The sequence below is a fragment of the Patagioenas fasciata genome, chromosome 1, assembly GCF_037038585.1.
Source record: "Patagioenas fasciata isolate bPatFas1 chromosome 1, bPatFas1.hap1, whole genome shotgun sequence".
NCBI classification, from domain to species: Eukaryota; Metazoa; Chordata; class Aves; order Columbiformes; family Columbidae; genus Patagioenas; species Patagioenas fasciata.
Window position 1 is genome coordinate 189,051,584 of NC_092520.1, and position 13,944 is coordinate 189,065,527.

General features: G+C 42.4%; 1 protein-coding gene across 1 annotated transcript in view; it reads right to left on the minus strand.

The window, feature by feature from the left end:
* Positions 1-1,709, minus strand: part of CTTNBP2 (cortactin binding protein 2) — an 89,808-nt gene extending 88,099 nt beyond the window's left edge. The window contains 1 exon segment of the mRNA XM_065835502.2: positions 1,544-1,709. Coding sequence (XP_065691574.2) covers positions 1,544-1,612 — 69 coding nt within the window. The 5' untranslated portion in view covers positions 1,613-1,709.
* Between the last annotated feature and the right edge of the window lie 12,235 nt (positions 1,710-13,944).

A 13,944-nucleotide genomic window follows, 5' to 3' on the forward strand; every position in this document is an offset into this window, starting at 1 on the left:
TTTTAAAAATGAAACTTACAGCAGTAATAAACTGGAGGTTTAAAGTATTTAATAGTCTGCTTTTATGAATTCTTACCTTACTGTTCATTTATGTCACAGTTACGCCACTGTTTTAAAAGACAGTGATGTTACAAATATTCACTGTGTAAGGTTTACTTTCTTAAAATAAAACTCAATTTCCACAACACTGCATAAGTTAAAACACACAAGGAAGATTGAGTGCACAGCTGGAACAGGGTTTCAGATAAGAATTAGTGCCTGTTTGAAAAAAACAACAAAAACAACAAACAAAATAATAGTAAAAAATGCCAGCAATAACTTTGATTTCACAGAAACCAGTGCCCTCTTCCTTCGAGGGTCATCACCTTCAGAAACGATCCCAAGCAAACCGTGCACCTCAGCGGTTTTACTGCCCTGAACTTTGCATGTGGCTACGAGGCCGAGCACTCAGAGCCGGATTTGGGACCTGACAAAGGCTGTCACCCAGGCCATTAACGCGGGCTGGGGAGCCCCGGGCGCTCCGCGGGCGGGTTTGACCACCGGATCTGGGATGCGCCGGGTGCAGGGGAGCTGCCGGGCCGAGAGGGCTCTGCCCCGCAGGGCTGAGGAGCCGGGACCCACCAGACGAGCAGGCCCGCCCGAGGGGGCGAAGCTCGGCTCTCCTGGTGCGGGGTCAGGCCGGTGAGCCGGGGAGAGGAGTCCAGCCCTCGCCAAGGGGAGCGCAGCCTCCACCCGACACCGTTTTAACCGGCGGGCACCATACCGCGACCGGCACCTCCTCAGGCGCCTCAATCACCCGCGGGGAACAAACGCCGGGGACGGGGGTTCTGCTCGGGTTTGGGGGGATATTTTAAGCGGGGTGTCAGACCCTGCCCCGGGGGTGCAGCCCCGCTGCCGAGAGGCCCGGGCAGCCGAGACGTCTCCACACAGCAGCGCTCGGGGCGGGAGGGGCAAGGACGCTGTCCCGACGTCGAAAACGCACCACGGGAGGGAGGAAGGAAGGAGAAATCAAGCGCCTTACGAGCCAAGCAAAGGGCTAAAGATCAAGGCTTCCCCCACCCTCGCCCTCGTCTGACAGCTCCCAACGCCCCGGCCGCTGTCACCACCTCAGCCCGCCCGGAGAGACGGGGAGCAGCCGCGCTCGCTCTGGCGAGCGGCGGGAAAGCGGGGGGTGGGTGCGAGAGAGGCGAGAGCGGGGAGCGGAGCCCCCTCTCCGTGCCCCCTCACCGGAGCCCCACGCCGAGCACGCCCCGGAGCAGCGGGAAGGAACAATGAGGGGGGGGAAAGCCGCCAACACCGTGGAGGGGAAGAGGGAGGTCGGCAGAGAGGGAGACCCCGCGCCCCTCTGCTCTCCCTCGGGGCGGGACGGAGCTCGCCTGCAGGTCTGCCGCAGGCGAGCCCCGTCCCGCCCCGGGGGAGAAGGAGGGCGGAGGGACAGAGCAGGGGAGGCAGGTCTCTAAGCGCCGCTTCGTCCCATCCCCACAGGGAGACTTCCCCGCCGCGGCTGGGTCTAACCCCCCTCTCCTCACGCCGAGCCGGTTACCGCTGCCGTGGCCGCCAAGTCCTCCCGTTCGCCAGAGCCCGGCTCGCCGCTCGCGCCCTCCGTCGCCATCTTCCCACTGTAACGGCTCCGGCGCGGAGAGCGGCGCGGAGCCGAGTGGCAGCAGCTGCCGCTGCCAGGCGCTTAACCCCCTCCCCGCCGGCAAAAAGCCCACCGGTGAGCGGGGGCGCTTAACCCCTCCGGCGCGATGCAGGCGGGGCTGCCGAAGCCGAGCCGCCCCCTTCGCCGGCCGAGGCGAGCGACTCCCGCCGGCGGGCGCTCGGGTTTCCCCACCCACCCCCTCCCCGTCCTCCATAGGGCGGCCCCGAACCAGGCGGGGGAGGGGGATAGGGACCGGGACCCCGCCGCGGGCTGCCGGGGCGCAGTGGTGGCTGAGGGGAGGGCCCCCGCCACCGTGCTGTCCGGGAGCACGCAGGCACCACTCGCCTTCCTTCCCTCTGCCGTGGCTTGGGAGCAGGCAGATTAAAGGGATGGTTATGGATGGGGTGGAAAAAAAAAAAAAAAGGGCTTTTACAGTGGGTTTGGCTCACCTGCCTGGTGAGATCCTGAAACCAGCAGAAGCCTTTGAGGCAAGAACATCTCTGTCCCTTTTTCCTTCTGGGGGTGCTGGCAAGGGAGTCACCTCTCCTCAGCCCTTGCTTAGTGACTTGTTTTCAAGACAGGGTGACTTCAGAGCCTGTGTGAGCATGGACCTTCATCCAGGCCCGTGGAGTCAGGCCCAGCACTTCAGGGCTGCTCAGCCCTGGAGCACCCCCAGGCCTGGGGCTGCCTTTTGCCTTGTGAGGCTGGTACTGAAGCCTAAACCTGTTTTAACTCTTACAGAGGAAGGTTCGGGCTGCTGAGCTGAACCTGCTACTATACAGGCTAAATCATATGTTCCCCTCCAAGATCACCCCCTCCAACTGTGCTACACTGTCTGTCTCCAGGGGCTGTTCCTCAAGGTCTTGCCCCACTGCTTTACCCCTGCAATGGGAACCCACCCGGCAGGCTCTACACTGAAACCAAATCTGAATGTACCCTTCTCTACAGCCAATTTGCATCCATTATTAGCTGAATTTGCCTCACTGTGTATTCTGCAGCCACACACAACTCCTACCAACAGCAGGCTTCTCTGAGCCTTGCCAGCCTCCTCCTTTCATAGTGCTGCTGCAGGTCTGGGCTCATGCTGAACTCCCTTGGCATCACAATGAGACAGAAATGGGCCAGTGACTTCCCTTGATCAAAGACACCAAGTGTTCTTCTAAGCATGGTGTACCTAAGGATGTAAGTAAAAACACGCATTAACTTCTTAGCCTGTGCTTCAGCAGAAGGACAACTAACAAGTGATTAGTAGAACAAGCCCCAACTGTAACTGTACACTGAACAGAATGAGCAGCAGGCAGTGCATAGAAACCATTACAGGGCATGTAAAATCCAGTCAAACAGATCCTTTCTGGGTTTAGGGACTGTTTTTTCTTTAAATATCATCTAACTCTCCTCCTACTCAAGCTTTACACTTTTGATAACTATAGTGACTGCTCACATCCCTTCCTCCACCAAAGCTGAGAAACTCCATTGATAACACAGAGCCTAAACCAACTTTTTTTCTCAGTTCCCAGAAACCTAATACCATGTAGTTGGTTTTAGGATATATAAGGATATTACCTTACTGACAGCAAAGTACCACGCATTACTCATAATTATTGCATAAATTTTAACGAATATGTGGTGCTTTGCCATTGAGAAACTCAATGAAAAGTCGTTTGTTTCCAATGGACTTTGTCATAATTAGTTCTCTCCAAAATGGTTTTACACACTGAAGTTTATAAACTGGTTTGAGAATATATTTTCTCTTATAGATTCCTGTCTACCATTATCGTTGCCAGTATTTTCCTTTTGCGTTAGAATAATCTACCAACCATCACAGTTACTTATGTGTCTTTCTAACTGAATTGGTAGGAAGCATTCATGCACCATACTGTGTAAGTACTAGTTTAACTCCATCTGCATCACAATAGTGATGTAGCAAAGGCTGCACCATGTATCTCTTGCACTGCTGAGGTCATAAACTCTGGTTTAGCTGATATTTTATCAATTACCAAGTGTACATTTATCAAAATAACAATGAATATTAGATTAGTCATAGCTTTCCATCTCAGACTTGAGAGCTGATCTCTCTTTCTTCATCTGAAGATAAATTTAGAGTGATTTCTGAGAGAGATGGGAGTGGTCATATCTCAGCCAGCAAAAATTTAATACGATAGATGAAACAGCAACACTGCATCTAAAAACTCACCCCAGACAACCAATATCCAGCACGTCATACAAACATTGGACACAGTTTGCCCTGCTGTTGTGCTCAAAAAGGTGACAGGCATGTTTTGAAGGAGGAATGATCTATATTTCTTCCTTATGCCGTGAAATGAATCATCACAACATTTTGAAAATATTGTTGATTTTTGTAATTATATGAGCCTATACTGCATGTTTGTGTTTCTTCACTCTAATAACAGCGATAAGGCTTAGTGGTGGCATGAGAGCACTAAAATCCATATTAGGTATTACCAATCGCTACTGGGAGTAGATTCTCATGCCGAATAGCAATCATTGATGCATCATCAGTGATGGTGGTAAGCCCCAAATATCTTTGAGGTTTTGCTGCATGAAGAACACCTTTGGACGGTATCACCTTCAAAGTAGGAAATGTTTTTTCCTTAATTGTTAGTACTGCATCACTGGACAAGGTCTTGCTTATTTTCTGGTTGTTCTGTTTATGCTCCTGACATACTCTCTCAGAACTGGCTTTCAAACCCCTCAGTAATATAGCATCTGCACACAAAATAAATGAGTTCAGAGAGAGGGACAGCATGACTTTGTGACTGCTCCTATAGTGCACTGTCATTGCTATGCCTATCTTCTACAGGGCAAAACACTTCTTCAACATGTGGCTAAGCCAGAGCCCTTCTAAGAGAAGAAATTGCCTGTGTTTTTACAGATGATTTTATCACTACTGTAAGGCAAAGGAGTTGCTTTTCTCGGAGGAAGGTGCTCACTGTTTTACTATTAGCACATAGCTGGCAAACAATGCAATTAACTCTTTTTCTTCTGTTCCAGTTTTATTTGGCTTGAGCAACACAAAGGAAAGGCCCAGCCTGGAAGCAGGCCTCACAACCAAGCTTTACATGTGTTTTTTTCCTATGACTAGAGAGCTGGCACGCCACGGTGGTGAAATGTCCACACCTTACAGGGTTCAACTGCTGGACTGAACGGTGTTCATTCCCTCCATTAGCACACAACTGCTGTGGTAGAAAATGCATACCTTGGCTTTACATTGTCAGGGAAGCAAACTGATGTATCTAAATCATACAGTATTTCAAGGCTTTACCACCTTGCTGCTGTTTGCATGAAACAAAAAAAATGTTAAAGGGTGTTTTATTTACCCTTTTCTAAAAAACAAGCTGGTGTCTGAATCTAAAACAAGCAGGAGACACTGAAGTCCCAAGATATTTTTTTACAGAATATTGGATATCTGAGAAAAAGTAATTAATCTTTGTATCATTGCAATCTTTTCAAAGGTCACCTCATTGCTACTTAAGGCATTTCTGCCATCACCCTCATCTAGGACTCATCAAGCCGAGCCAAACAACATAACTCAAATACTGCACTGATTACCTCTTCAGGGAACTTTGGACTTGGAAACCTATAAACAATACTCTGATAATTGAACCATTAGCTTGGGTTTTGTGAAGAAAGGATTGCTTTCTCTGGAAGATGGCACACCACTGTTTGGGTGAAATTCAATAGAAAAGGAATCAATATTCTAGAAGGCATGTTGGCTGTTTCTGAGGATGTTAAACTCATATAAAAAAGAAAGGTGAAAAGGAAATAAAAATCAGAGTGTTGAGAACAAAATGAGATCTCCAGTAGGCATCACCAGAAGAGATGCTTTAATTGGCTACGCACGAGGAGCATAGCTAATAAATAAAAAGTGCTGGAATTGTTGATTTATAAGCATAAATTCAACAGTGCTGCATGTTACTGTAAGCCAGTGATGTGATTCACATGACTGGAATGTCGAAAACTGTCTATAATCTGCTTAGAAAGGCACAAGTGGACAGAAAGAAGTGAAAACATTATAAAAATAGTGTGTACTGCATGTCAACATCACTGACATATCAGGAAGGGTTATTTGAATGTTCATGAGTTGTGTTTTAATGTTTGAAACATAAAACAAAATATTAGATAGCACCAACTGTTAACCTCGCATCATACAAAATTACAGGATCCTGAAGCATCTTTTGCATAGAGAAAACTGCTATCATTGAAGCTTCACCCTGAATGGCATCATTCTGCCAATACTGTAACATCCTGGAAACGTCTAAAAATTACAAGTGACAATTCAAAAAGTTAACCTTGAGCAGAAGGATTCTAAATGAGACCTCATTTTAACACATGAAGATGGAAAGCTAGGTCCGACTGGAATCTGAAATTTGAGTGTTTGCTCTACCTAACTTTTAGAAGTCTGAGCCCAGAATGGAATCCAGAAACTGGAAGTGGTACAGTCTATGAATTTGAAACGTTTACTTCAGAGAAGTCTTGCAATCTGTGTTATGCAAAAAGGAAAGATCACTGATCTCCCTGGAGTTGAAATCCATAGGCTTCTACTAGGGTATCAAAATACTTCAACTCTGTGCTGTAATGTCTGAAAAAGTTGTATATTTGTTTGTTTTGCAAAGAAAGGTATGGAGCAGTTCAAATGATCACACTGAAAATGTATGAAAATATTCTGAAAAGCTAAAAGCTCTGTCTTATTTCTCACTTTCACTCATCTTCACATGGGTATAGTAAGGAATGAGAAGTAGATCCACATGAGATTGCTAACTGAAGCAATAAAGGTGCAGGAATCAAGAATTCTCAGAACCAGCTTCCGTGAGCAGGCATGATGACTAATGTACTTTTACAGGCATCAACACTTCCAAGCAAAAAACCACATTCTTTTCTGGACATAGGAGAAATGCATTCTGCTGTGATCATACTGACTATAGTGGCAGGAGGCAGGGGAATTCATGCTGCAACTGCCAGACGTGGAAGAGTTTGTTCCTTCACTGGCAGGAGTTATGCAGTGATCTGCAGTGCTGGGAAGTACACTACCTCATTTTGGAATTTAACTCTTAGTCCACAAATCAGCACACTATGAAATTAATTTTTTCAGTGATTGTTAAATCACTTTATTGCAGAATGGTTTTTTGTTTTTTTTTTTTTGTTTGTTTGTTTGTTTGTTTTTGAGAGAGAGAGAGAGAAAGAATCCATTGATTGGTATCCCCACTTTTTGGCATTTCTCCCTTTTCCTTATGCAAACAGTTAATTTTGAAATTTTCTTATGCTGCTGACATCCTATGAACAAAATTGGATCGCTAAATGCCCCCCTGTAGGGATGAAGCTGTACCACTGCCAAAATAGACCTCTGTATCTTAGAAGACACTCGGCTGGAATTGAAATGATGGTGCCCACAGTGGAAGCTGCCCTCTCTGCCAAAGCTCAGCTCTTGCTCTGAGAGCTCACTGTGCGAGTGCAGCACTGTGTGCAGGCACTCAGCGCATGAAACAGCTTCAGAAGGACCTTTACTCTGTAATTGTAGAAATAAAAGCTCAAGGGAGGTTAATCAATTCATTGCCAAAAAGGATCAGTCTCGGTAAGGTGGTAACTACCTTTGCACTTGGATTGAACTTCTATACGGGGACTTGGTAATGAAATGTTGTTTGTATTGAAATACTCCACTAGGGAGAAATTCCCTTGCTAATGGAACAAAACTGCTTCAATAGGTTGTTAGCTCCACCGCTGATGCTGTAGAACCCCAGCCCAGGAGAATTAGCTCCTGTGCTGCTGACACAGAACAGAAGTCATTGTGCTGAGAAGTTAACTCCCTCCTGGAAAATGAGCATTTGCTAGAATAAAGGAACAAATTTGCTCGCCTATAGGAAATTGTTGTACTTACTCACTGATGCAATTCAACTTTTGCAATGTAACTTTGTACTCTCGAAGTTGAAAAGTAATTCTGTGAAAAGACAAGAGATCTGAGAGTGTGTGTGTGTGTTCCATAAACTGAAGTAATGTGATCCTATTGCCAAGCTTCATAGTGACCTGAAATAAAGATAAGCAACTTGTGTAAGTCTGTGGTTCAGGTTTCTGGGTAACACAACTGCTGATGAGTGTTTTCATTAGAAAAAAAAAATAAAAATCAGTAAGACAGACTTGCATTGTGAAATCAGAAGTAAAAAAGATGAAATTGTAATTCATGTGGCATTCAGTATGAGTGCAAAATTCACTTATTTACATGTAAATGAGGCAGGCAGAGGAAAAGCAATGGGCAGGAGAGAGATAACCCTGTCTAGTCTTTCCTGTCAAGCACAAGCATCTTTCAATGTACAACTGCACTGAAATCTTTAAGTCAGTGATTAGGGATTCTGCCTTTGCTCTACTGCTGAAATTCTGGATAGCCAGAAGATTATCTTTCATTAGAATTTCGCTCAGCATGTCTCTCAAGATTGAGATGTTTTAGACCATCACTTAGATTGTATGGGACTTTGGTCCCCAATGCGTCATTTGCCTGCCTGCCTGGGAATTAAGTGGGAATAAAATTCAAAAATGAGTATGAACTAGCTGTGTTCCAAAAATGTGTTTAGGCTTCTGAGTTTCATCAACTCTCAATGGACGCTGAGGACTCTCCTGCCTTCTGTGCTTTGATAATTCCCTCTGAGATTTCAAGACTGGGCATGAATATAAAACCAAAGCTCTACATAAGATCTGCTGCAGCCAATAGTCTGTATGAATATAATGACTTTACAAAGTATCTCAAAAGACTGAATAATCTTGCTGCAGGACAAAGGGAGGAAAAAAAAAAAAGATAAGTCAGTGGATTTGGAATGAGGAATGTTTATGTAATACTTGATCTTTGATATTTTAAAGCAACTACAAAATATGATTCATAGAAACACAGGACTGGATTACCAATCAGTTAGTCTAAACTCTTCCAGATCCTAGCAAATATATTACACAGTCCTGTAAATTAAATTATTACTTTAAAATCACAAGTTTTTGCTGTATCTTTTCTATTCAAATACTGCTGAATGTGTTAGCTTAAAACTGTATAAATTTTGCATTATTTATGACAAAATTAAATATGATCTGATATTGGTGACTTTTCCTTAAGGGCTATCAAACAACATCGTAGATACTATTAGAATTAAGCACGACAATATTTTTCTGAGTCTGAAGACATTTGAGTAGTTATTTCAATGTAAAAACAAAGATAAAGGAAAGCTCAGTAACTTGCTAAGGACCACAGAAAGTTCAGAAACTGTAACTGAGAAAGAAAACCCTGGAATACTGGTTTCCAGCTTCTTGCTCTTATTGAAGTGACCATCTGAGTAAATATATACCTTTAGTGAAATGAAATTTAGATGTCCCTGAGCCAAGATAAAGAGATTGCTCTGGAAATGAACTGGTACTTAAAAAAATACCACTATCAAAAAGGAATGCTTTCGCAGCTGGGAAAGACTGCATTTCGGTGAAGTTTGTTCTGCTCTGCACTGTGTATACCACTGAGATCCAACAGCATTTGTATAAATACACTTCACAGTCCAAGTTCTCTTTTAAATGTAATGTATGTTTTGTCAAAAAAAAAACCAAAAACAGTTGATTATGAAAAGACAGGGTAAAGTCTTCCACACAGAAGTAGAAATGAACCCACAGAAACATTTCCTTTGGAAACAAGGGTCTACTATTGCAGGATAACATGAGGATAGCATTTGTATTTTTGATCGTATATGGTATCCTAAAGTACAAAAAACCAGCACGAACAGCATTCGGTTTCTGTTTAGCCTTTGAAAAGGCTTTTCAGGCATGCAGCCTCCTGAGGGAGATTCGTTTTGCAGAGATCACTCTAGAAACAGCCAGAACAGAGCAGCAGCCTAGAACAAAGCCACTTCTCACCCATGGAAGTACAGAAGGATCCCTCTCCTGCCTTTATTTGAGGCCCCTTGGGAAGCCTACGGGATGCTGGTTGCTAGGCAACACCCAAAGCACTAGTGTTTATAGCATTAGGTATTAATTATTGTCATGGGCTTTTTCTACAGAAGATCCTGAAAATATGCAATTAGACATGTCACAGGATAGGTCGTTTTGCATTCTGACGGACAAGCATTATTAATCTGCAGAAAATTCAGAATTTGACAAATTGTTCAAAAGTGACTGCCTGTGCCAAGCCTAATATTCTATTTTTCTTGTGCCGTTTGTTTTTGTTTTTTTTTTTTTTTTTTGTAATTGCAGCAAGGGGATTTGAGTACAATATGGTTACAGTAAACTGTTCAAAGACTAGAACTAGAATATAATACTGCTTCATTTGACTAAAGTGCCTAGCCCTAAACTGATCTTTACCAGCACTTTATTTTAAGTAGTTCAGGTCGGTAGTTGAGGAAAAAAGGGAAACCCTAGAATATGAAAGCTGTAAAATAAAATATTTAATAGCAGATGTGTGTTGCAACACCAAAGTAGAAACAAGCAACTCAACAAATTAAATCTTGTGAAAGAGGCAACATTGAGTCTGATAGCATTGTCCTTGAGATATGTTTCTTCGTATCATTTGTGACACTGGCTTGTACTTAAGAGAAAGGAGAGCTGCTCTTCCATCTCTGGCATTGCCTACCTAGCTAATCATCACTAGTGTAATGGGGTGCATGCATGGTACATGCCACTTTTAAGGGGATGTTTTGTGAGAGAGGCTATGACCCCCTGAAATGAATTGGAGCAGCCAAGAGGAGACTCAGTTAGTGCAAAGAAAAATGGAATTGACACTAAAGCAAGTCATTACCAAAGGTGAAAGCACAACCAGCAGCATATTGGAAACTTCCATGAAGTGACAGTGACACAATGTAACCAGTAAAGCAAATAAATTACTGTCTCAACACGTGAACTGAGTAATAAGAAAATTAGAAAAGAAATTATTAGACTTTTATCAATTTCTGCCAGGGAAAAAAAGTGCTAATTATTTCCTGGTTAAAGAAAGAAGTTGAGACTGTGGATGGGAGAAGCTCAATGAGACACTACTAAGAGGCTGTGTGGCTGGAAATATTGTACACACAAGGATGCCTTCTCCCACATCTTGAGTACACTAAAATTTGTGCAGAGGGACAGTGAAATGCAGCAAAGCGAAATAGGAAGCACTTTGGTTCGTCCTGTCTATAGATGAGACACATGGCAAAGTTCCCATTCTGTTTCCCAAGTCATGCCTCTTTAGATGGATATGCGGCAGAAGAATGTGAATATTGATGCATGATAATTTGCCTTGGGTTGCTTCAGAGTTTGGAGCACTAGTCAGACTGGTACTGTGCTGCTTCAAGCACCCGTAGAGCATGGTAGTGAGCAAAGCTAACAGGCAAGGCAAAAAAAATACTAAAATGAGAAGTCTGAGTCTGCCTTCTTCCAGCAGGCAGGGTAGAGTCCAGACATTCAATTTTGATCAAAGGGGCAGAAGGCATTAAAATTTCACAGCTGTCTCCATGGCAGTTCTCTGCTCCAAAACATGATTGCCCAGTTGTTGAGCCCATTGGCTGTTTTTATTTTAACTGCTTCCAACTGGAAAGGTATGAGGAGCAGTCATTTCATTCACCATTTTGATGGACTCACAAATGAGACAAAATTACTATCCTTTGGCCATTCATAGTGACAAATGTTCTTCCATAAAAGCTAGAAGAACACTATTTCGAACTGTGCTTTTTCAAGCATGGCATCTTACCAATATTATGTATACTTTTTAATGAAGTGGTATATTAGGGAAATCAGTCATTAAAATTAAAAAATGAAAAAATCATTCCACAAAGACTTGAAACAGGCAGAGAAATGCAGAAATTAAATTAACCTTCTTGAAAAAGAAACCTAACATACTGTAATTTTATAATGAATGTGAATGCGTATGTTGATAACATCATATTGCTCAAACATTTGTCGCAAGGGATATCTTTCTATCAGCTATCAGAGATTTTCATTTGGTGGCACTTCCAGAACAGGTGGATTTTCTGTCACTGCCTAGTTATGAGGGGCCAGGATGTACTGCCTGATGGCAGCCACAAATCTCAGGCTGGCTCAGAATCTGTGTTTGTACTAGAGCCTGACCAATGCAATTTGTTTACGTGACAGAACTCGCACAACAACCTACAAATAAGTGTGACTCACATCCTGCCATATTTGTAATACTGATTTTGACTACCTGCCGCAATCTTATGAATCTTCATAAAAACCTCCTCCTCTTTTCCTGATATTTGTTTGATCAATGTGTTTGTCTTTTCTGTCACTTGTCTCATTTGAAAACATTAGATAAAAATGGAAATAAGCTTTGTATTGATGTTCCCTGTTTTTCTTACATTTTGGGGTGCAACTATATTACTTTGAACTACTCTGCAGCATTTCTAGTCATTTGACGCAGGGAACCATGGGCCTCAAGTTAATTACTATAGTATATCTCCTTTACTTCCTTAATTTTTCTCATTAGAAAAAAGTTAGATTCGTTTCATGATTCTTTGATCAGAAGTTTTCCTGAATCAGCTATTGAATTTAGTTCCAGACTGTAACTGAAACCTTCATCTTATTTCCACTGCAGTGTCTGTCTGTGATATTTATATGCTTAATCCAATTGCCTTCAGCAAATGTTTTCTCTCAGACCCAGATCCACAAAGAGATATGGGTCTCATTGCCCATCAAGCTAGAAGTTTGGAGGTGCTTGAACCTGACAGCAAAATCACCTCAGGTTAGGAATTTACACTTATGAAACTGGTTATTGGGGAAAAGGCAGCAGTGTGAGGGCTTTTTAAGATTCTGAAGCCTCAGTCCCACTTGGTGGGTATGGAGTTTAGAGAATCTGAACACGAATTATTCTTCTAGGTGTAGAGCGATTTCACCTTCTTTTGTATCCTTGAACTTTGTCAGAGTTAGCATAATAAAACTTCATATTTATTGGGGAGCAGGTTCTTGGCTGTTATACAAAATTAACAGCCAAAAGAACAAAGCAATGCCAATGCACATCAGCTGCAGGTCTGACCTCAACCTGCAATTTTCTTAAGCCCCAGTACAAGAGTTTTCAGTGACATATTAAAAAAAAAAAAAAAAAAAGCTTGGCAAAAATTTCAATTCAGTGTTCCAACATGCTGGGAAATAAGAGCTTAAACCACCTTTTCCCTCTAGTTCACTTTTTCTTACAGCTTTGCTGAAGGCTATACTATTATTCAATGAAGAGAATCATTCTTCCACAGTTGAGCCAACAAGACTACAACAGGAAAGGAAGTGATATAAACATGACATTCAGTATCTGTACCTCGATTTCTATCTATGCAAACTTGTTCTCATTGGCCTTTTTTTTTCTCTATGCATGTACTGAAAAGTAGAGCACAGTGATCATTAAGGAATACACTTACATTAATATCTACCCATCCTCACTGCAAAACTTCATGTTTCTCTACTTCTCTTGCATTGGAATGGAAACATTTACTACGTGCTTTGATTTTGTTTACAAAGGTTTACCTCACTGTTATCTAAAATTCCAATATTTCTATTGAAAACATGTTTTAAAATCAGAGAAAATAAAAAATACTTAAATAAGCTGTCTGAACAACATCCCTGTTTTCATACTCAGTCATAGGTAAGCAACATCAGTACATTTTGTATTGCTTGTGCTGGAAGAACAGTAAATCATTTCTAAGAAAAGCTTTTTCTTTATCTACCAGCTGTCCTGTTCAGTGACAAATTCTTCTTAAATTCCCTCCTTGTTTGGAAACAGAGGCCTCCTTTATCATGCACAGTCATAACCCCAGAGAACAAAAAAATCATTATAGTGGCTACTGAAGGCTAAAAAGACAGATTGGTGTAGACAATTGTGAAGCGTTTTCAGTACATAGAATTAGAAAAGCTCATTTCTCTGATTTACAACTGCCTTCTTAAAAGGTGACCAGAACATGAGATCTGCCCTGTGTATGCATGTTATGGTAAATAATAGCCAGAACCTCAGTAGAAAAAAGCAATAATGGATTTTCTGAAGACTTTCTTAGCCTTTTTTGTTTGTTCATTTGTTGTGTTTTGTTTTGTTTTGTTCTTGCTAAGCCCCTAGCGTATATTTTAGAACTCGGTACTTCTGTCTGTTAAACTAGCATGCTCTGACTTTTTAACTTCCATATCTTTTAGATTTTTGTTTCTGAATGCTGTATTGAAATTGTCTATTTTTTTCTACCTGTTTTCCTAATTAGTGTTTACTTATGCTCTGTTTTCCCAACACAATGGCACATTAATAGGCAGGAACATAGTACCGTTTGTCACACTGTTCTAAATATTCTGGCAGTTTTAGGAACTTGTTGGTCTCA